The sequence below is a fragment of the Camelus ferus genome, chromosome 17, assembly GCF_009834535.1.
Source record: "Camelus ferus isolate YT-003-E chromosome 17, BCGSAC_Cfer_1.0, whole genome shotgun sequence".
In the NCBI taxonomy this organism is placed as follows: Eukaryota; Metazoa; Chordata; class Mammalia; order Artiodactyla; family Camelidae; genus Camelus; species Camelus ferus.
Window position 1 is genome coordinate 27,142,878 of NC_045712.1, and position 23,590 is coordinate 27,166,467.

At 43.0% G+C, this 23,590-nt stretch overlaps 1 protein-coding gene across 3 annotated transcripts in view; it reads left to right on the forward strand.

The window, feature by feature from the left end:
• The window catches only part of SCAP (SREBF chaperone), a 61,264-nt gene that overhangs the window by 18,592 nt on the left and 19,082 nt on the right, over positions 1-23,590 (forward strand). For all 3 annotated transcript variants that reach the window (XM_032458629.1, XM_032458627.1, XM_032458628.1), the window contains exons 2-3: positions 7,643-7,862; positions 19,611-19,740. In XM_032458629.1, coding sequence (XP_032314520.1) covers positions 7,741-7,862; positions 19,611-19,740 — 252 coding nt within the window. In that variant the 5' untranslated portion in view covers positions 7,643-7,740. The remainder of the gene's footprint in view (positions 1-7,642; positions 7,863-19,610; positions 19,741-23,590) is intronic.

Genomic DNA, 23,590 nt, shown 5'->3' on the forward strand with positions numbered 1-23,590 from the left:
CTGGTCTCGTAAAATGAATTTGGAAGTGTTGTCTTCTTTTCAGCTTTTTGGAAGAGTTTGGAAAAGAATTGGTATTAATTCTTTAAATGTTTGGTAGAATTCAGCAGTAAAGCCATCTAGTTCTGGACTTTTATTTGTTGGGAAGTTTTTTTGGTTTTTGGCTTTTTTTGGTAGGGATGCGGATAATTTTTGATTACTGATTCAATCTCTTTACTAGTAATCGGTCTGTTCAGTTTTTTCTTCATGATTTAGTCTCAGTTGGTCATATGTTTCTAGGAATCTGTTCATTTCTTCTAAGTTGTCAAATTTGTTGGTGTCTAGTTTTTAATAGTAGTCTCTTATGATCCTTTGTATTTCTATGATATTGTCTCCTCTTTCATTTCTGATTTTATTTGGAGGATTCTTAAGGGAGTAGAGGGTAGGGTTGGAGGAAGAGACTCTCTTCTGTTTTGTTTGCTCCCCCGCCCCCCCTTTTCTCCTTCTCTTGCCCCATGAAATTCTATAGTGGTGAAAGCAGCCAGGTGGGACAGGAATCCTTTTGTTTATAGGGATTATGGTCCCAATAGCATGGAGAGATTTGCTGATTTTGTTCTTAATCCTTATCACTTTACCCGGGAGTCAATCACAGTTGTGGTAGGTGCTCAGCAGAGCAGGGAAAGGAAAGCCCTTGCTTCCTAGCTAAAAGACTGGGAACAGGTTCCCTGGGAGCTGGAACATATCAGGAAGATTGCGGTGACCCTGAACAGCATCCCATAGGCTAGACTACTGCCCAAGTCCTATGCTGGCCACTGCATGGTATACATGAAACAGATCAAAATGGTGCTGCAAGGGCTTTGAAAATTGAACTGATATTGGAACCACAGCCCATAGAAAGTGGATTGGAGCTTGTGGATTGGACCTAATCAGGTTGATTGCTGTTAAAAAAAAACCCAACATTTTCCATTGAAGTTACGCGAGATCCAGAATAACATAGCATGGTATCCAAACATTCAGAATGACTCCCTATATAAAGAATCAGGAAAATCTCACCATTATCAGAGGAAAAGACAGTTAACAGATGGCAACCATAACGTGACATTGATGTTGGAATTATCAAAGAATTTAAAGGAAAAATATAGTTAAAATATTAATTAAAACCTTGCTCTAAGAAGTGAAGGTGAACATTCTTGAAACAAATGGAAAACTAGGCATTTAAATTTAACATTGGAAATTTTATAACTGAATCTAAATTTAAAATTCATGGAATAGACTCAGTGACAAAATGGAGATAACAGAAGTCAGTTAACTTGAAGGTGGAAGAATAAAAATTATCTGGCCTGACCAACAGGGATTTAAAATAAACTGAAGAAAAATGAAGAGAACTTCAGAGACTAATGGGACAATAACAAAAGGCTTATCTTTCATGTTATCAAAGTCCTAAATGGAGAGGAGATGGAGTGGTACAGAAAAAATGTTTGAAGAAATTATAAAAAGGAAGAAATAAATGCTGTTCCTATTTGCAGATGGACATGACACTCTACTTAGAAAATCACGAGGAATTTACAAGAAAGACTGCAAAACTAATTAGTGAGTTCAGCACCGTTGCAGGATACAAAGTCAGCATATAAAAATCAGTTATATTTCTTTCTACTAGCAGTTAACACAGGGAAACTGAAAACATGTGGCTCAAAAAAAAAACATTTGATGTAAATCTAACAAAATATGTTCAGGACTTGTATGCTGGAAACTATACAGTGTTGATTAAAGAAATCAAAGATCTAAGTGGAGAGATAAATCATGTTCACAGATTGGAAGATGAAACATAGTAAAGATGTCAATTCTTAAATTGACATACGAATATAATGCATTCCTGTGAAAATTTTAGCAGGATTTTTATACATATGGACAAGATTACTCTGATTTATATATGGAAAGGCAAAGAAACTAGAAATAGGTAAAATAGTTTTGAAGAAGAATAAAATGGAAGGAATCACATTACCCATTTCAAGATTTAGTTTGTAGCTACAGTAATCAAGACTGTGTGGTATTGGTGGAGGGATAGACACATCTATCACTGGAACAGAATAGAAGTATTCTGGAATAGAAGACTCACACAAGTACAGCCAACTGCTTTTTGACTGAATGTTTGTGTCCCTGACTCTAGATTCATGTGTTAAAATACCAACCCCTCCACCCCCCAGTGTTATGATATTAGGAAGCTGGGGCCTTTGGGAGGTAATTAAGTTGTAAGGATGGAGTCCTCATGAGTGAGATTACTGCCCTTATAAAAGAAACCCCAGAGAACTCTCACTGTCTTTTCTGCCATGTGAGGACACAGTGAGGTGGCCATCTATAAATCTGGAAGTGGGCCCTCACCAGAAACCGGATCAGTCTACCAGTGCCTTGATCTTGGACCTCCCAGCATCTAGAACTGTGAGAAATAAATGTGTGTTGTTTAAGGCACTCAGTGTATGCTTTTTTTGTTATAGCAGCCCAAAGGACTAAGGCAGGTGTCAAAGCAATTCAGTGAAGGAAAGGTAATCTTTTCAGCAGTTGGTGCTGGAACAGTTGGATATCTATAGGGAGAAACAAAACACAAAATACCTAGATCTAGCCTCATGTCTTATACGAAAAGTTACTCAAATGTATCACAGGTTTAAATGTAAAACTATAAAGAAACTTTAGAAGAAAACATCAGAGAAAAATTTCAGAAATTGGGCTTAGTGAAGAAATCTTATACATGACTCCTAAAGCGTGATCCATAAAGGGAAAAAGGGGTGAATTAGATTTCATCAAGATTAGAAACTGGCTCTGTCAAAGAGTCTGTGAAAAGAATAAAAAAAGAGACAAGTTACAGACTGGAAGAAAATATTCATAAACAACGTATCTGGCAGAGACTCATACCTAGAATATATAAGGTACCCAGTGGATCAAAGAAGGAAGCACAGGAGAAGTTAGAAAATACTTCGAGATGAGTGAAGACAAAAATCATAATATACAGAAACAATGGGATGCAGCTAAAGTAGTGTTTAGAGGGAAACTTATACCTGTACATGCCTATATTCACAAAGAAGAAAGCTCTCAAATCAATAACATTAACTACTTTAAGAAGCTAGAAAAAGAAGAGTAAAATAAACTTCAGGCGAACAGAAGGAAGAAAATAAATGAATAGAGACTAGGAAAATAATAGAGTAAATAAAAGTTCGAGTTTCTTCTTTTAAAAGATCAACAAAATTTGCAAACCTTTAGCTAGAAATGACCAAGAAAAAAAGGAGACTGAAATAACTAGACTCATTAATGAAAGTGGAGACATTCCCACCAGCCTTTTAGAAGTAAAAGTGATTATAATACCATGAGCAGTAAATATCATGCCAATAAAGTAGGTAGCGTAGGTGAAATGGACAAACTCCTAGAAACACAAACTAACAAAACTTAAGAAGAAATATAAAATTTGATAGACGTAACAAGTAAAGAGATTGAGTTCAGTTTAAAAACTTCCCACACGCTAAAAAAGCCCCAGATCAGATGGTTTCACTAGGAAATTCTACCAAATGTTTAAAGAATATTTATCATGAACTATTCCAAAAAAGTAAGAAGGAGCACTTTTCAAGTTATTCTTTGAGGTCAGCATTACCCTAATACCAAAGCCAGACAAAGACGTTGTAAAAAAAAAAGAAAGCTACAGACCAGTATCCCTTATGAATATAGACAGAAGTTCTCAACATTAGCAAACCAAATCTAGCAACATTCAAAGGGATTATACCCAGGAATGCAAAATTGATTCAACACAGGAAAAATAAATTGTGTAATATCCTTACTAGTAGGATAAGTTCAAAAGGCACAAAGCACAATACCCTTTGATGATTAAGAAAAAAAGAACATTAAACAAATTAGGAATAGAAGGGGACTTCCTCAACTTGATAAAGAGCTTCTATGAAAAATTCCCATGTAATATCATACTTCAGGTGAAAGACTGAACGCCCTCTTCCAAAGATCAGGAATAGGATGAGGAGTCCATTCTCGCCACTGCAGTTCAACATTGTACTAGAAGTTCTAGCCAGAACAGTTTATAAGAAACACAAATAAAAGGCATCCAGATTGGAAAAAAAGTTAAACTATCTCTACTCGCAAATGACATGACCTCATGTATATAACATCTTAAGGAATACGCACACAGACACATGAACACGTGCTCACGTTCAGTGTCACTAGCCATTAGGGAAGTGCAAATTAAGATCCAGTTAGATAGCTACACACTTACTAGTACGGCTAAAGTAAAAAATAGTGACAATACCAAAAGCTGGTGAGGATGCAAAGAAACGAAATCTCTGATGCTGCTAGTGGGATGTAAAATAGTAAGGGCACTCTGGAAAATGTTTTGGCAGTTTCTTAGGAAACTTAAACATACTATGCTACCCAACAGTTGTACTTCTAGGCATTTATTTCAGAGAAATGGGATAGTCAGTAAACATTTGTGATAGAAACAAGAATGGTAGGTCCAATGTGGCTAAAGCTTGAGGGAGATGGTAATGATTATCAACAAATAATCCTGGAAAGCTTTGGCACAGAGCCTGCTTGCTGTCTATATAGTGTTCACATCTCTTTTCCTACTGTCTCCATCTCCCTTGGGACTTTGGTACATTTATTTTTCTTGGTTGATTCTTAATTTGTGTGAGTCGGTTGAAGGGAATTTTAAATGCTGAGAGTTTGGTGAGTACAGGTGCAAAATAAATAGACCATCATTTTAAAAAAATCATGTATGTTTATATATGTATTGTGTATGGATTTTTCTAAAATTTCCACATTTATTATCTCATTTGGGGCAGGTTGAGGATTCTGGGCACCTCAGGCAAGCTCGTGACAGTGGAATGAACCTGCCTCCCCAGTCTGCCCTCATGGTCTCATTCTGTCCCTTAGTGCCCCTTATCTTCTGAGCCAGTGGGTCTGACTTGAACTGGGCTTGTCCTCTCTGTAGATGTCCTCAGAACTGTTCTTCCGTCCTTGTTCTAATAGTTTTTTCTGTAGAGCTCTGTAATTTGGGTGTCCAATAACAAACTCCTTTGTTTTTGCTTGTGGTAGGGATTCCTGCAAAGGCATTTGATAGGACTGTTTACACTTTTATGTAAAGTGGTCCACTCAGGCCCTCAGGGCCTCCATCCTTTCCGTGTGTTGTGTTTCTTTAAATTCAGGAAGCTGAATTCAGAGTTGTAGACTTTGATCTGAATAAACTTATAAGTGTGGGGAAATGTAAGAAAAACAGGTTTTCAGTTCAAGTTGGGTAAATTTTGCTTTGGAACAGCTTTGCATTAAAATGTGTACAGCAGCATAAGGATGAATAATTCTCTTGCTGAGTTCAGGTAGGTGAGCTCTGTAATGAACTGGAATTTGGATTTTTTTTTAACTTTATTTTCCAGGTGCAGTGAAAATTAACAATTAGTATAACTAATAAAGATCAGTGGAAACTGAAATTGGCTAAGGTCATGTCAGAAGGATTTGTATTTGCTGCAAAATGGAAGTGAGCTAGTTTTTTTTTTTTTTCTCATGTTAGTAGTTTCATGTATAAAAGCTAGACTGCAAAGATTGTACTATGTAGCACAGGGAAATATATACAGGATCTTGTGGTGGCTCACAGTGAAAGAGAATGTGACAATGAATGTATATATGTTCATGTATAACTGAAAAATTGTGCTCTACACTGGAATTTGACACAACATTGTAAAATGACTATAACTCAATAAAAAAAAGTTAAAAAAAAGCTGGACTGCAGATATGGGAACCTGTCCCACCCCCGCCACCCCCCAGCACACACACCGCTTCCTGTGTTGCTGATTTGTGTTCGGAAGAAGCCTAAGAATGAGATTGGGATCAGTAGGATCAGAATTTCCTGGAAGGCTTGGTTTGGGGGATGCTAAAGGGAAGAAATGTGGAGCTTGGCAGAGGACTGAGGTTGGAAAAGCTACAAGTCGTTTATGGCCATCAGTCTTAAGGGATCCTCTTGGTAGTGTCTCTCCACGGGCATGTATCTCATTAGTGTTTGTTTTCTCACTGGGGGCAGGATGGAGGGTTGGGGGCACAGGTTGCTTCCCCAGAGTCCTTGTTTCTTCTGGGTGGTGAGCACGGTTGCTGGTCCCCTGCTGCAGGTCCACTACTTGACATCTTTTTGACCTGTCCTGACCAGGTGAGCCTTGTGAATGGTTGAGCTGTTGTCAACACCTCTGCTCTGGACAGCAGCTGTCACCTGCTGATTCCTTTGTCTGTTGCCTTTTGAATTGACCCACAGAGGGTCCTTTGTAGTATTTCCTTAGAAGTTTCTTGGACTGAGAAATTGCATATGTGCTTAAGGCTTGTGCTCCTAGGAAGGTGGAAGGAGTGTTGGTCAATCCTCCTTGTGAATTGGCTGTAGTGTGACGCCTATTGCTTTTCATTTCTGGTCTCACACTTCTGAAGAGTCATCTCTTTGGCCTGGGTTTTCATCATTGAGCCTAATCAAGCCAAGACACGTGTCTGGGCAGGTTCCCTGTAGCACAGCCCAAAGGAAACAGCAAGATAGAACAGGATAAGTGGATTTAAACTGGAATTTCATCGGAGGGCTTAGTAAGGAAGGGAATTCTAGATCCCTGGGCCTTCTGCTAGAGTCTTCTCTTCTGATTTTATTGGTTTGAGGTTCTTGCTTGGAAGCAAAAGAAATGAACTTTGTCTTACACAAGCGAAAAGAGAATTTATTGGAAGGCTATGGGGATGGGTCACAGGCTCGACTTCAGAAAGGACTGGAGCCCGAGCAGCCGTGAACTTGGGCGCAGGAACCTCTTGGGGATGAATAAGCACTACCATATCCAGTTCCTGCTTCTTTCTGCTCAGAAATCAGAGTCCAGGGAGAGAGGTTCAGCCAGCCTGGTGGGGGTCGGGAGGGGCACCTTAGCTGACGGTCTGTCTGGGCCAAATCCTGTGGAGAAAGGTGATTCCCTGGTTACTCAGAGGAGGAGACAGCTGCTGGACAGGCAGGAAGAGGAGGGGCCCTCTGTTCACATGCTTCTGGGAACAGCTGTGGGGCCAGGAGCAGAGACTTCCACCTAATACTGCTTCCACAGTGAAACTTGTTTTATGTCAGGGGCCTAGGCTTTTTGGTGTTTTTATGTGGAGGGCTGACCTCCAGTGGACTTTTTCAGTGAGTTACTGTTTGTGCAAGAATGTGTTTTTTGAGGGATCAGCCCTATGTAAAGATTTTTCCCAAGGATTTCTCTCAATCTGGCCTGCACACAGAGAATGGTGTGGGGTGTGTCCAGAACGCCCGTTTGGCCAAGAGCAGCTGAAGGTGCTGTGTGTTACACAGGCGTCCTTTCCTGTGCCACTTGTGAGAAAAATGCTCTCTCTAGGGAATGGCCTTTTAGAACCGCCTAATACAGAAGAGGACTGAGAGTTTATTGCCAGAGATAGAGAGGCAGTTTTTTGGTTTCTTCAGTTAGGCCGACTTAGACACTGCCCACAGTCACTAGAAGCCGACCAAGATTGGGTGCAGGTGGGAGTGTTGGGATTACTGATTCCAGATCCTGCATGTGGGCATCCTGATACCCTTCCCCATCCTCGCCCCTGCCACCTCCCCCAGCAGCCCTGTTGTGCAGAGCCAAGTACTCTTTGTTAATTGGCTTTTCTCCCTTCGTGCCAGGTGCCTGCAGATGGTGTCCATTGTCAGTGCTGTCCAGCGTGTGCCCGGCTGATCCATGGTCACTTTCCGGGATGGCAGCAAGGTGACTTCAGCTGAGGATGACCCTGACTGAAAGGCTGCGTGAGAAGATATCTCAGGCCTTCTACCACCATGGGCTGCTCTGTGCATCCTACCCCATCCCCATCATTCTCTTCACGGGGCTCTGCATCTTAGCCTGCTGGTATGTTTCAGACTTGCCCTGGATATGGTGGGCCAGTGTCTTGGGACCGTAGATTTCCTAACCCTGACTGTTCTGTAGCCCTTGGACTGTATATGCTTTTTTCACAGTGGAACCTGAGGCTCATTAGAGCTGCCAAGTGGAGAGCTCTAGTTCTGGGGTGTTTAGCCACTAAACTAAAATAGTCCAGGCTGGCCCTGACTTGGCGAGTCACCAGATTGGTTCACATCACTGATAATCTCTCTTAAAATAATGTTTGGATGCTTCTGAGAAACTGCAAGATAATTGAAAGGCATGATCTTTTAATTTTCCTTCTCAACAGTGGCAGCTTCCTTTGGTACCTGGTTAAGAACAGAAGCTTCAAGTGTTGAAAGGCCAAGATGGTATCCTTGGATGGTATCCTTGGATACCATCTTGCATGCTGACCCCAGAGACTTGGTTTTCTACTGTCTAGTCATTTTCTTGTGTTAGCGTGGAGCCTCCTTATGACCTCTGGTTGATTCTTGGGGCCTGCTGTGCTCACCAGGGACTGTTGTGAGAGCTGTAGCTGCCCTTTGTCCACATCTGTCATACTGTCATTCTACAGGGCCTTGTTGAACCCTGGAGACTGTGGCTAATGAGGACATTGTAAAAGCCGAGGCTTGATGTAAGATGATACCTGGTGGTCCTCTTGGCTCTAAAACACTGACAGTCATGAAAAGAGCCCGCCTCATTATCCTTCTTTGGAAAGAATTCTGGTTTCCAAATTCACTGTACATCTAGCATTTGTAGATGTTTTTAGTGCTGTGCTGGAGGAAGGATGGTTCAGGACTGAACTCGCTGTTCAGTTGTTAATGATCCCAAGTTCTTCCCTGATTAGGACTGGGAAAGATGAGGATCATTCATTGAGAATTTCCTGCTGGGTGCTGTGTTGGTGCTTCAGGTATACAATTAAATGTCTCATCAGTCCTCAAAAACCTTGGGAAGCGGTCTAGTTATATTTCCATTTAAGCAAAGGGAAATGGAGGATGAGACGCTTGCCTAGTGTACACAGCTAATTAGGAAAACTGGGTTCAAATCCAGGTCTAGGGATTCTAGTGCGTATACCTGTGGCACTCTTTTCCTCCTGACTCTCCTCTCTCTGGCTCTGTGTATTTGTGCTGATGTTTAAACTTTGTTAATTCATGTTGTGCAAGCTAAGATACTTGTGGCTGCATCCTGTAACTGATGGATTAGGAGTGCTCTGAGAACCCAGTTCTTGGATTTGCTTGGTTTTTTCCCTCTTAATGGATCCATCTCTCTCTTTAAAAAATCATACTTTTCTGGCGGGGGACTGGGTATAGCTCAGTGGTAGAATGCCTGCTTAGCATGCTCAAGTTCCTGGGTTCAATCCCCAGTACCCCCCCCCCCCATTAAAAATAAAGAAAGAAACCTAATTACCTCCCCCCGCAAAAAATCTAAACCATAAAAAATTTTTTTCTCAAGTCATGCTTTTCTAGGCCTGAGCTAGCATGAGAATCATCTGGAGGGCATATTAAGCAAGGTTGCTGGGCCCTGCTCTAGAGTTCCCCATTCATCAGGTCTGGCTGGGCCCAAGTTCCCAGGCCTGGGAACCACTAAGCTGTGGGTCTGTCTTGAAAATTCCTCTAAAGTTCTGCCACATCTCAGCTAAAAGTGTTTCCTCTTTTATTCTAGTTTCTGGAGCAGGAGCAGCAGTTTGTGGTGACAGTCATGGTTATTGTTGCTCGTACTGCCTTCTGTTGAGGCGGATGGGTTCCAGCGCCCCCTTCATAAATTCTCAATTCCTTACAGCCTCTCTTTGTGTACCTTTGCATATGGGAGGTTGGTAAGTAAGTACCTAATGGATGAATATATTGAATTAAACTCGTATTCTGTATGGGCAGTTTCAGTTGAAGAGGTAGTTGTGATTCCCGTTCCACAAAGACAGGTATAGCTATAGGAAAGGAGAGGGGTGTCTCCTCTTTACTGTGCACCTTCCAAGGATTGGGTGTTGCCAGCTGGGACCAGCCAGCTTCCTGGACAAGGAATGTAGGGTATGTTTAGCAGCTGCTTGCATGCAGTTGGGCTTTATCTTTGAATAATTTGATATCACACAAGTGTTTCAAAACAAATTGTCCTTGGGTTTATGTTGTGGAGGCCTCTGATATGAAGACTTTGAGATGTCTAAGGTCTCAAGTATGGCGGACTCCTCAACTGAGGGTGAGTCAGAATGGGATGGAGGTTGTGGGGGAGGCAGATGTGGTAATAACAGTATTTAATAACCAGTACAGCCCAGATGCAGCCAAGCTGGGCAGATGCCTGTCTTATGTCCCACAGGTGTCTTGGCTGAACATCAGTCCTGAGAAAGGGGTCTGTGAGGCTCTGGTAGGATTGGCCTGATAGAAGAAGGGAAAGGAAGACTAACCTTCACTGGCCACTGGCTCTTTCGGTCCTCAAGTGCTTCCGCACGGGGTATTTCATTTGGTTGCCTAACATCCTTGGAGGTGGTTGTTATTCCCTAGTTCTTTCTGATGATGAAACTAGCTTGGAGGGTAGTAAGTGGTACGTGCTGCAACTGGCAGGTCTGTGTTGGCAGATCAGAATCTGTACTTTTTCCGCTTCACCATGGTGACATGAACTTTATGAAGAGCATTGTCTGCTGCTGATACCTTTTATTGCAAGGAGTCTGCTCCTTGAGCAAGAAGCCTGAGAAATAAGAGTCTCAGCTGCCTTGGGCCAGGAGCAGGGCTCAGCTGTATCTGCGTAGACAGAGAACAGAGAGGCTTTTGAAGCAGTGGCCCTGTGTAATAGAAGTAGAGGAGAGAACATACAGTTGGGTTTTATAGCCATCCCAATAAAAATGTCCGTAATACATGCCAAGAAGTGTGCCAGCCAAAGCGACGCAGAACATAGCCCCTCCCTCATCAGGTATCATGCATAGCAGAGGTGACACAGCCTTGGTGCAAAAGGAGACAATGCCAGGGAGGCTTCCTGGGAGAACCCCTGGGTCGAGGATTCCTGGAAGAATAGGTGGCATCTTCCTCGCCTCCTTTCCTGTTTGCGCTTCTGGTCATTCAGCTGAGCACTCCCCCAGCAGGAGGACCGGGAGGCTGATTCCCTGGCTCGCCCCTCTGAACCTGCTGCCTCCTTCAGCCCCACCCTCTGAGGGCACTGTGGTTTCCTCTTGTCTTTACAGTTGCCCTGTACCAGCTGTACCATCACATTCTTAGTGCTGTGTACTTGTTTTCCCAAACCAGCATCTTTGTTATGTGATTATAAATAAACTGAGAACTTTTTTTCCCTTAAAATCTGATTGGCTTAGGAAAAAATTTCTGAGGCTAAATGAAGTCTCTTAGCCTCCAAAGATGATAAAGGTTGTATCAGAGAATCTACAGATTCTGGGCCTTTCAGGCCGGGAGGCTAGAGATCGTGGACCCAGGGCCCAAGCCTCACTATCCTCTTCTCCCCGGAAAGCTTTTCTATCCAGAGTAGCTCTTTTTTTTGCCAGAACTTCAGGTTGCCTGCAGAAAAGAGTGTGATGAATGGACAGCTTTTGGTAGTTTTATTAGAGACTCAGATTCTATTTAATTGCTTTCCTTTATTGTTCCTGGAATGAGAGACTTGTTCAGCTTGAACCCAAAGGACTGCTACTTTTGCTCCTGTTTGGATCCAGCAGCCTTGTAAGCTGTGGACCCTGTTCATCACCAGTGGATCACCCTGGGAGCTGTGAATGCTCTTTCCTCTGGGAAAAGCTGACGAAACTTCTAGCAAGTAGGCACTGTGGCAAGAGGTATCTGTTTACATTTCCTAGAGATTAAGCCAGCAGAACCCAAGGTGTGACCCAGCAGCAGCCCAGCAAGGCAGAGGGTGCTGTTGCTGGGGACCTGCCCTGGGAAGTGGTGGGTGCGCTGTGGGGTGAAGAAGAGTGTCTTGTGTGCGGGTCAGAGGTTAATGTGAGGGTCATTGGGTCACTTGTGTTTTCATAACCTGCTGCTCCTGATTATAGAGGGTGGATTATAGAGCTAGTTGGAATCACAGTGAGGCCATTCTAGACCTCCTGAAGGAGAATAACCCTGCAGCCTTCGTGGACATCTGAGGACAGACTTTGGCCCTTTCTTCATCCTCTTTCTTTGGAGGAAAGCAGCACTTTCCAGTTGAGGCTGGACATCTCAGCTGTGGTGGCCTCCACTTCTCAATGTCTCTCCCTTGTCTGCCCACGTCTCAGGTTTCCTCATGATCACTGTGGACCCTTTGGGGGTGGGCGCACAGGGAAATGTAGAACAGGCTCCCTCTTTCTATGCCCATTTGGCCACTCTCTGGACACACTTATATCCTTTTTGTGAACAAGAAAGAAAGCTGAGTAACAAGCCCTGTCTGCACCTGTGCTTTGGAGAGTCCAGCTGGATAGAGGAGAACAAAGTCCCAGAGTACCACTGACCTCTGCCCCAGCGCCTAGACTCAGGAGCCCAGAGGACCGGCTCCAGCAGCTGCTTTTGGGTCCTGTTCAGCATTGCAAAGCCAGAGCCTTCTCCCAAGCAGAAGTTACCCCAGCCTCACAAACAAGCCCCAAAAAAGCTCTGAAAGGCTTATAGGAGATCAAAGACTCCTTTATCACCCAAAATTTCATTCAGAATAGAGATTAGGCGATCTCCACAGTTTCCCCTTTTAGTCTTTCCCTACCCTACCCCAGTCCTGTTGTTCTCCCCTGAGAAGGGAAGAGAGAAAACATGTCACACTCCTGATGTCTCCAGAGGGGTGTCCTGTGCAGCATCTTCCCAGAGTGTCCTTTCTCTGGTTGCTCTGTCTGTATGTCTTCAGTGTCTCCTGAGCTCCCTATCACAGGTGACTGGAAGTGAGAATGGGAGGAGATGTAGAGTCAAGATCATCATTTGTGGGACCCAGTGCAGCATGAAAATGCAGGGCTGTTTCTTCAAAAAGCAGGAGAAAAGTACCATTAAAGGTACTAAAGTATGCTTGGATGGGAGTGGGTGAAACGCATGCTTCTGCCAAAATGCCCACCACACGTGCTGCTGAGCTGCCAGCCTGGGATGGGGGCTGGCTGACGCCTCACCCTGCCCCAGGACACAGTGGGACATGCACATCTGAGCCCCGCCCTCCTTGTTTTGCATTCAGGCCCCTGCAGGGGACGGCAGCAAAGGGGATACCTGGACAAGAAGGGGAAGGCCAGATCCTGGGATGCAAGTGGGCAGGGGAGCTGGTGGTCAAGAACCTGTCCCGGGGAGGAGGGACCACATGGGAACCTACACTCCAGATCCTCAGCATGTGCTCCTTTGTGGTGGACCGCACCTACAAAACACAAGTTGAAAGATACATTTATTAAGAATTTTCATGCAGCTACTATAGAGTGTTAAACCCCAGGCACACTGAGTCCTTCTGAATGCCTGGTCCTTTGCAGCCATACAGGTTGCACACCCATGAAGCTAGTCCTTGGTAGAGCGTCTGGTAGATAAATAATCAACCCACATTTCCTGGACATCTTCCACGTGGCTGGTATTGGGGATACAGAAATTAGAATGGCATGGCCGCTTCTTACATGTCTCTTATAAATCAAGCAGGTGGACTGAAGTCTGTAGAGCAGTGTTTGCAGGCTGCTGTAGGAGTACAGAGGAGAGGTGTTCGGCTGCCTGCAGGTGGAGGAGTGGAATGGCATGGTTGCTTGAAGGATAAGCAGGAATTTGGAGAGCAGGGGATGTGTTTCACTTTGGGCTCCTCCTAAGACAAGGGTTTGAATACGCGTAGCTTATGTGTAAGATGAAATGAACACTGGTCGGAAGGTGGAAAAATGAGATGGACGGGAAGGTGCATCGTCCAGCAAGTTACCCCCCTGGGCAACTGAAAGTAATCTCACTGGGGGCGCTGAGAAACTGCAGGACATCCACCTCACAGTTCCTCACCTGGGTGTGGGGAGCTGGACTGCCTGCTAGGTCAGCAAACTCATTCCCTAACGGACCAGTAGGAAGGCCACTTGTGGTCTCTGTTGAATATTTTTCTTTCTTTTTTGTTTGTTTTTAAATAACCCTTTAAAAATGTAAAAACCACTCTTAGCTCCAGGCCACATAAAAGCAGAACATGGGCTGTGGTTTACTGACCCCTAATCTACACCAAAACATCAGCTGCTAGTTGAAGGCTGCTTCCAGCCAGCATGAGTTCCTGGCACTAGTGGCCTGTCTCACTTAGGCAGAGAGGCCTCCAGAAGCAATGGGATAACACCAGGCAAAGAGACGCAAGTGCCGGCAGTTGGAAGTTGAGCCAGCATGCCCAGAAATAAGATCAGGGGGGATATGGGTAGGGCAGCAGCAGCCTCTGGGGATGTGCTGAGCAGGCTGTACCTGCACAGCAGCAGAAAGGTGTGTGGGCCGGGAGGTGGGGGAGATGTGGATTGCAGTTCTGCACCTGGTTAGGAAACAAAGAAGTGACATCAGGAGTAGAAATAAGGAGTCTAGCTAGGCTAGTGTATTACTCCAGGTAAGAGTTGATGGTTGTTGTTTAGTCTAAGTGGAAGCCCTGGAGGTGGTGAGACATGGCTGAGTCTGCATATATTTTGAAGGTGGAGTCCTCGAAATTTTCTGAGGAACAAACGTGGAGTGTGAGAGAAAGTGGAGTCAAGATCAAAACGCTTGGCCTGAGCAGCTGGATGGGTGGAGCCGAGACAGGAAAGGCAGGGGAGGTTTTAGGGACCTGGTTTATTTCCTTTGCCCCGGTAAGATAAGGGTCGGGCAAGATATAATCTAGTCCTAGAAGCAAGTTTGCGGAAGCAACATGGGTGGTGGTAAAAATATCCAGACAGCTTCTTTCTTTAAATGTCTTGAGTCTTTTTTTCTGACCTTGGAAGAGTGAATGTTTTTACTTCTAAAATTGCCTGACACTTTTCTTCCAATCTTTCCTTTTGGTCTCAAATTTGGTAGCCATGGACAGTGATTATTCCCTTGCATTTTGCATTTTTGTAGAGTCTTTTTCTTTTGCTTATATTAAAACAAATTTATGGTAGTTTAAATTTTTAAAGAAAGTGAAACATAATACAAGGTAGTATAGTGTGATGTTAAGAGCATGGACTCAGGAGCCAGACTGCTTGTGTTCCCATACTGATTCTGTCGCTTTCTAGTGGGGATGTGCCATCTGTGTGCCTTTTTGGGTGTGGTGAGGCTTAACGAGTAAAAAGATGGAAGCCATTTGGCACATAGTAGGTACTCAGTGAACGAAACCATCAGCCATCATCATTGTTACAGAGACAGGAAGAGGCAGGTCCACTGTCAGTGATAAGAACCATGGTTGGGGTGGGTATGGGGCACTTTGGCAGCTCATAGGAGGGTCCTTAAATCCAGACTTTGGGGAAAGGAGAAAGACTTCTTGGGCAAGTGATACTGCAGCTGAGGCCTCGAAAATGAGTTACCTAGGAGGAGAATGGGCAGGCGTGTTCCAGCAGATGCAGAGCCCCATACACAAGAGGGGAGTTGTGCGTGGCTCCAGGGCAAGCTTGGAGAATGACTGTGAGCCATTTTAAGCATTTCAATGCCTGTGGACTTTTCCTAAGAGACTTGGTCCTAGGAAAGTGGATGCTCCAGAGTGTGCTTCCCTTCTTTCTCTTCCTGCTAGAATGTTTAGACTCCTAGAATTCACAGATATTTTTAATATTTCAAATCATGAGAAATACACTACCTTTAGTTTAGTAAGTATGTTTTGAGCAGTTACTGTGTGGGAAGTGGATGTAGATAAATAAAATGTACTGCCTGCCTTCATCGTGTAGTGTGGCTAAAACACCAGCAGCTTAGTTCTGGGCCCCACACTTCCTCTCTGCATCTAGAGCCCTGGGGTCAGCCCATGCACTGTGTGCAGCTTCCCCAAGAGAACCTTTGCTAAGTCCCCAGAGAGCCCTTGACACCGACCCCCAAACAGCTGACCTTTGGTTTTTGGAAGCAGCAAGAGAGAAGCAACTCTTCACATACTGATTTCTCCTCAGAAACCATGGAGGCCTGAAGGCAGTGGGAATCACATATTTAAAATTCTGAAAGAAAAAACTCTACCAAGAGTTCTGTATTCTACAAAACTCTACTTCAGTAATGAAGGAGCAATTAAGACATTCCAGATAAACAAAAGCTAAGGGAATTTGTTACCAGTGGACCTGCTGCACAGTTTGAAACCATAAGAGAAAATAACGCTGGTGACAATCATTACTGGTGTACTTTTGGTTTGGTTTCTAATTTCTTTGTCTTTTGTGATTTAAAAGACAAATGCGTTGAACAATAATTTAAAATCTTTGTTAATGGAAATAAATATAAAGTGTAATCTGACAAGAACTATAAAAAGGGAGAGACAAAGATGTATTGACAGTGTTTGTGTACTACTGAAGCTGAGGTCTTCAGACTGCATCATTTCAGCGTCTTCTTTTCGTGGTTGCTAATCCTTTCTTCTGCTTGCTCAAATCTGCTGTTGAGCCCCCGTATAACAGCGATACTCAATCTAGGTTGTTATAAGTTGTTAATAATATAATCCCCAAGGTAATCACTAAGAAAATAACTTTTTAAATGTACAGAAGAGGAAAGAAGGGAATCAGGGTAGCACACTACAGAAAAGTCAACTCCCACCCGAAAAGGGGCAGCAATGGAGGAACTGAGAAACAAAAAACATATAAGACATACAGAAAACAAATGGCTAAATGGCATAAGTAAATCTTCGTGAGTAATCACATTAAATGTAATTGGATTAAACTCTCCCATTAAAAGACAGACTGGCAGATCTGATTTTAAAAAGACAGTCCATCTACATGCTCTCTACGAGACTCTTTTAGTTATACACTACACTTTTAGATATAAGAACACAAAGAGGTTGAAAGTGAAAGGATAGAAAAAGATATTCCATGCTGAATAGTACCCAAAAGATAGCTGAGGTGGCTATAGTATTATCAGACAACATTAAAAAGGTTACTAGAGACAAAGAAGGACATTATATATTGATAGATGCTTCAGTACAGCAAGAGGAGGTAGCAGCTGTAAACGTGTAACACCTCACAACAGATCACTAAAATATATGAAGCAAAAATTGACAGAATTGAAAGGAGAAATACACAGTTCTAGAATAACAGTTGGAGCCCTCAGTACTCCGCTTTGAATAATGGACAGAGCAGCCTGACAAGATGGATAAGGAAATGGAGGACTTTACAGCAACACTGTAAACCAGCTAGCCCAATACACATTCCTCTCAAGTGAATGTGGAACGTTCATCAGGCTAGACCACATGTTAGGCCAGAGACAAGCATCAGGAAATTTAAAACGATTGAAATCATGCACAGTATCTTTGCCAGTAACAGTGGGATGAAACTAAAAATCAGTAATAGAAGGAAAACTGGAAAATTCACCAATGTGTGGAAATCAAACAATACATCCTAAAACAACCAGTGGGTCAAAGAAGAAGTCAGAAGGGAAATTAGAAAATACCTTGAGATGATGAAAACAAAAACACAGTACACCAGAACTTACGGGATGCAGTGAAAGGAGAACTAAGAGGGAAATTTATAGCTGTATAAAGGACTCTGGACTCAATCTGGAGTGTATAAGGTGACTCAATTTAAAAAAAATAATGGAAGAGGTGCTTCACAAAGGAGGATATAGCCAAATGGCCAATAAGCATATGCAAGAACTTGCAGCATTATTTGTTGCACATTAAAACTATAGAGAGATACCACCACCTCCTCTTCTAAATGGTTAAAATTAATTGGACTGACTTGCTCAAGCAGTGGCAAAAATTTAGAGCTGTTGGAAGTCCCATCACACCGCTGATGTGAACACAAATTCAGACAGCTACTTTGAAAAACTGGTATTATCTACAAAGCCAAACATATGTATGCTCCACAGCCCAGAAGTTTCATTCTAGGAATATACCCAACAGAAATGAGTGCTTATGTAAAAATGAGTGTATATATAAAAATTACCATAATAGTTCTGTTCTTTTTTTTTTTAATTGAAATATAGTTGATTTGTCATATTGTGTTACTTTCAAGTGTACAAGAAAGCGACTCAGTTATATATACTTTTTTTCAGATTATTTTCCCTTATAGGTTATTATAAGATACTGAATATAGTTCCTTGTGCTATACAGAAAATCCTTGTTGCCTATTTTATGTGTAATAGTTTGTATCTTTTAATCCCATACTCCTAATTTATCTACCCCCCCTTCTCCTTTGGTGAGTGAACATAAGTTTGTTTTCTGTATCTGTGAGTCTGTTTCTATTTTGTGTATAGATTTATTTGTATTATTTTTTAGATTCTACATATAAGTGATACATAATAATTGTCTTTCTCTATCTGACTTATTTCATTTAGTATAATATTCTCTAGGTGCATACATGTTGCTGCAAATGCCAGTATTTCATTCTGTTTTATGACTGAGTAATAATGTGTATATATACCACATCATCTTAAACCAATCATCTGTTGATAGGCACTTGGGTTGTTTCCATGTCTTGACTGTTGTAAATAGTGCTGCTATGAACCTCAGGGTGCATGTCTCTTTCCAAGTTAGAGTTTTCATCTTTTTTGGAATACCCAAGAGTGGAATTGCTGGAGCATATGATAGCTCTATTTTTAGTTTTTTTAAGGAACCTCCAGACTGCTTTCCATAATGGCTGCATCAGTTTACATTCCCACCAACAGTGGAGGAGGGTTTGCTTTTCTCCACACCCTCTCCAGAATGTATTATTTGCAGAATTTTTGATGATGGCCACTCTTAAAACAGCTCTATTGTAATAGCTTGAACTGGAAACAGCCAAATGTTCCTCAACACTGGAATAGATAAATGCACTGTCATATATTCATTCAGTGGAATAGTACATATATGTGGAGAAGAATGATCTGTGTGTGCCAATGTGGATGAATCTAGTAGATATAATTCAAGTGAAAGCAGCCAGTCACAGTGGAATGGATGGTTTCATTTCTATGCTGTCAGAAACAGGCAAAACTAGTTTATATGATAGAAATTCCAATAGTGGTTTGTGGAGGAGGATGCTTTTCACTGAGTGGGGACACAAGGCCACCTTCAGAGGTTCTGGAGATGTTTTATAGCTTGATCTAGTTAGTGGTTACACAGTTGTAGGCGTATGTAAACATTTATCTCACTATATACTTAAAATTTGTGAATTGTAGTACATAAAAGTTAATTTTCAATTTTTAAAAAAGTTTTCAAAGAAGTGAGGCCTGAAACAAAAGCACATCCATTTGCCAACTTCTTGATGTAAGGCCAAGCATTTTCCTTTGTGTGTAGTCGATCTGTGGACTTGTATTCAGCCTGGTCTAGTGTAAACCTCGCCCTGAGTGTGTTGTGCACAGTTTTCATGGTCTGTCCCTTTAAATTAGAGTGACTTGCTCAGCAGTCTGAATCGGGATCCTTCTCGATTTTTGTTTCCCAAGTTTTTTATTGTTGTCTTACTTATGTCTAATTTGACCAGAAATTTTTTGGACTGTTTGGTTTTATTTTTTTTTTTAGCATCTTGCCTTTATTACATCTCTAAAAATATCCAACCAGTCTACTTTATGAATTGGGCTTCCTGTGACTAAAAAGAAGTTTGAAAAACTCTGATCTAGAGGCTTCTGAGTTTCCTCCTAGCGCTGAACTTATGACTCTAATGTTTTGTGCATTTGTGCAGTCCTTTCAGGAGGGAGAATTTAGTGCAACTGCAGTGGTTCCTGTGTCACTGTCTTCTCAGCACAGACTCTGCCTGGTGTCATGTCCTAACTCTTCTCTCCTTTTTGTTCATCCTAGCTACCCACTGCTGAAACTCCCCTTGCCCGGAACGGGACCCGTGGAATTCACCACTCCTGTCAAGGATTACTCGCCCCCACCTGTGGCCTCTGACCACAAGCCAGGAGAGCCTGCTGAGCAGCCAGAGTGGGTAGGTGCTCAGCGAGTGGCCAAAGCGAGCCCTGGGGGCTGGGCGCAGGTTGGCTGAGGCGGGGGTTCTGTGAGCGAGCGAAGGTGGTCAGCTTCTGATGGGCGGACATCTTTACAAAGGCACCAAAATATTTAGTCATACACTTAATATGTTTAGTTATACATTCCTGTTTTGAAAGGAACAGAAGATGTAGAAGCGTGACTGTCCTGCAGAAGCTGGGGGTTGTGGTTGCCGTACACTTGGCCAACTGGGTCTGGGTTCATACCGCAGGCTGCTCACACACGGGCGCTGGTGCCGGGCAGTGCCCTGGCAGACAGGCTGTCTTGCCTTGCACCAGGTAGTCATGGGAACCACTCAGCATCCCTCCCTGGAGAATGTTTATCATCAGAGTCCCAGCAACATTTAGTATTTACTGTGTGCACCTAATTTTTTCAAATCTGTTAGGTCCTACTTTATCCTCACAACCTAGTCAGGTAAAAAGTGCAGGTTTTGTTTGTCTTTTGCAGTTTGGGAAGCTGGGACTTAGAGTGATGAAGTGCCTCGATTTAAATTCAGTTTTTTTCCGGTCAACACTGGATTAGAACTCCAGGTCTCCTGATCCGAAGCACACTGCTTCTTCTGAATCACACTGTTCTCAGTTGACTCTCTGAGCTAAGCACTGATGTAAATGAAGAAATAGTCTCTCCAGCTGAGGGTCTCAGGTGCAGGACCTCACTCCCCAGAACTCTGGACTCATTATTTGGAAATCGTACATGATTGATTAGCTCGTCTCTAAACCTTTTGCTTGCCAGGGGTGGGTGAAATGTTCTTCCCTCACGTGTTGTGCTCTGGTCCCGTGGATTGGACTGGGCTTGCTGAGTCTCTTGTTGTGGAGCAGAACCAAAGCTCAGGGCACAGAGCTCTTCCTCTCCCACCTTTTCTCTGACAGTGATTGCACATTCCTTCCCGTTTCCTTTTTGGGTAACGTAGCAGCCGCGTAACTCGTCATAAACTTGACTCTAATGTTGCTGAAATAGAGACGTTACCTGGTGACGTGGGCATGTGCTACGGCTACGCATGGTGTCAAGAGGAAGTGCCCAGTCCAGGCTCAGTGTCCATGACGGTCAGGGAGCAGGGTCTGATGTGGAAGAAACCAGTTCTGTAACTTCATGTCCCAGCTTGACCCCCTACTCACTATGGGACATTTTTGGTTCATACCTTTTACCTTCGTTAACCTCTTGATGCAGTTTTTCCCCACAGTGGAACTGGTGGTTCCCAGTCACAGCAAGGCAGCCTGTGTTGGTGGGTGTTTTGTGGCTAGAAGAGTTCAGTGGCCTGATGGTGCAGGACAGTTGTTTCATGACACGGTTGTTGGGGGTTTACTTGTTTGTGAGCCCTTTAAACCTCCTTAGTGCCCTTCTTTGGTCTGGGGTGATGGTAGTAAGTGGGTGTACAAAACAACGTGAGGGCTCAGGAATCAGAGGATTGTCCCTTTTTTTTCTTTCTGGTTGGAGCCCCAGCCCCTGAAAGCTGGAGAAAGAGATCCATGCCCTTGGGGAGTCTCGTGTCAGCCTGCTGCTCAGTGGTCAGTTCTCTCACCTCCATTGACAGTCCATCATAAAAATAAAGGCCAGCAGTACTGGAGTTGTAAGGACAGCTTTTTAGTTACAAGGAGCAGAAAACTCAACCCAAACCAGAGTAAGTGAAAAGGGCATTTTTTTGCGGGGGTCATGTAACTCAGAGCTGTGGGCAGGGCTTATTCAAGGACAGCATGGTTTGGGCCTTGGAAGGAGTCTGTCTCTCAGCTCTGCCCTGTCTAGGTCAGCTCCCACAGATTCAGCCTCACATTCTTGGAACATCCAATCCAGTGGAGGACAAGAGCAGGCCTGCTTGGCTCTGATTGAGGTTACTTACCTGTCCCCACCTCAGATCTTGTGGCCGAGGGGGGTGCTTTGTTGATTGTCTTCATCCCCTGGTTGTCTTCATCACCAGGCTGAGGGTGAGAGAGGATGGTTTTCAAAGGAAATTAGGAAGCTCAGGCACAGGGCAGCCCACACCAAGGAACCAAAATGTCCTTCATTCCTCAGTTCCTTCCTTTAGTCAGCGCATGTTTACTGCACGTCTGCAGTGTGCCCGGCAGGATGATCTAGGGAACACATGGAGCCTCACTGCTCCCGAGGAGATCCCAGTCTGCTTGGGAAGAAAAGACAAAGAAGTCGGTTCAAAATAAATTCAGTATACATCAAAGGGACACAGGGGCCAACTGAAAGAGCTCCCAGTGGCCAGTGCTGGAAAATAAAATACATTTTGCAGCAGAATAAAGTAGTATTGGATTATAACCCAAGGTGTAAAATAAATATGAGTCAGTATGATTGAATAAATAAGTGGAGGAGAGTAGACAGATCTGGGCAAAAAATTCTAAATAATTTATGTAGATATTCCACCCTCAGGGAGGGGGAACATAACTCCTCTTCCTTAAATGTGGACTGTGCATAGTGACTTCCTTCTAAAGAGTATCATGTACAGAGGGGAGAAAAGAGTCACTTTACGGTGGAGAACCTGACAGCTCCTCAGCAAGGCGGTCAGGGTCACCGGCAGCAGTGATCAGGCAGGCTGATGGTGTAACCCCTGAAGCACCCTTGCTGTCTTCCTCCCAAAAACCCAGAAGCCCAGCCTAATCATGAGAAGAATGTCTGACAGATCCCACTTCTGGGATGTTCCATGCAGTTCCTGACTAATCCTCCTCTAGACTGTCAAGGTCATCAAAAACAAAGCCTGAGAAACTAACACAGCCACGAGAAGCCCCAGGAGACAGGACAGCTAAATGTGACATGCTGTCCTGGATGGGATCTTGGGAGAGAAAAAGCACATAGGTACAAACTAAGGAAATCCAGTTTTCTTACTGTTTTTTAGTGATAGTTTCTCAGACTTTTCTTGTTCTTGATGACCTTGACAGTTTTGAGTAGTGTCCCTCGAGCAGGATTTGTCTGTTTTTCCCTTGATTAGACTGGGTGTATGGGTTTTTGGAAGGAAGACTGCAGAGGTAAAGTGTCAATTCTTTTCATGTCCATCAGCCTCCTAAATTATTTTTAAATTTCCATACATTAAAGTTCAGTCTTTTTTTTTTTAATTGAAGTACAGTCAGTTGCAATATGTCAATTTCTGGTGTACAGCACAATCATGCACATACATACATACATTTGTTTTTATTTTTTTCATTAAACATTATTATAAAATATTGAACATAGTTCTCTGTGCTATACAACACTTTTTTTTAAAATCTGTTTTTATGTATAGTTGCTAACATTGGTAAATCTCAGACTCCCAAATTTATCCCTTTCCACCCCCTTTCTCCAGTAACCATAAGATTGTTTACTATGTCTGCGAGTCTGTTTCTGCTTTGTAGATGAGTTCATAGTAGACTTTTTCTTTTTTTTAGATTCCACATATGAGTGATTATCATATGGTATTTTTCTTTATATTTCTGGCTTACTTCACTTAGAAGGGCAATTTCCAGGTCCATCCATGTTGCTGCAAATGACATTATTTTATTATTTTTTATGGCTGAATAGTATTCTGTTGTATAAATATACCACAACTTCTTTATCCAGTTGTTTGTAGATGGACATTTAGGTTGTTTCCATGTCTTGGCTATTGTAAATAGTGCTGCTATGAACACTGGGGTGCGTGTGTCTTTTTGAATTAAGGTTCCCTTTGGATATATGCCCAGGAGTGGGATTGCTGGATCATATGGTAGGTCTATTTTGAGTTTTTTGAGGACTCTCCATACTGTTTTCCATAGTGACTGCACAAAGTTCAGTCTTTGCCATAAAGTTCTTGGTACTGTAGGTTTTTTAAAAGCCTTTCTGTT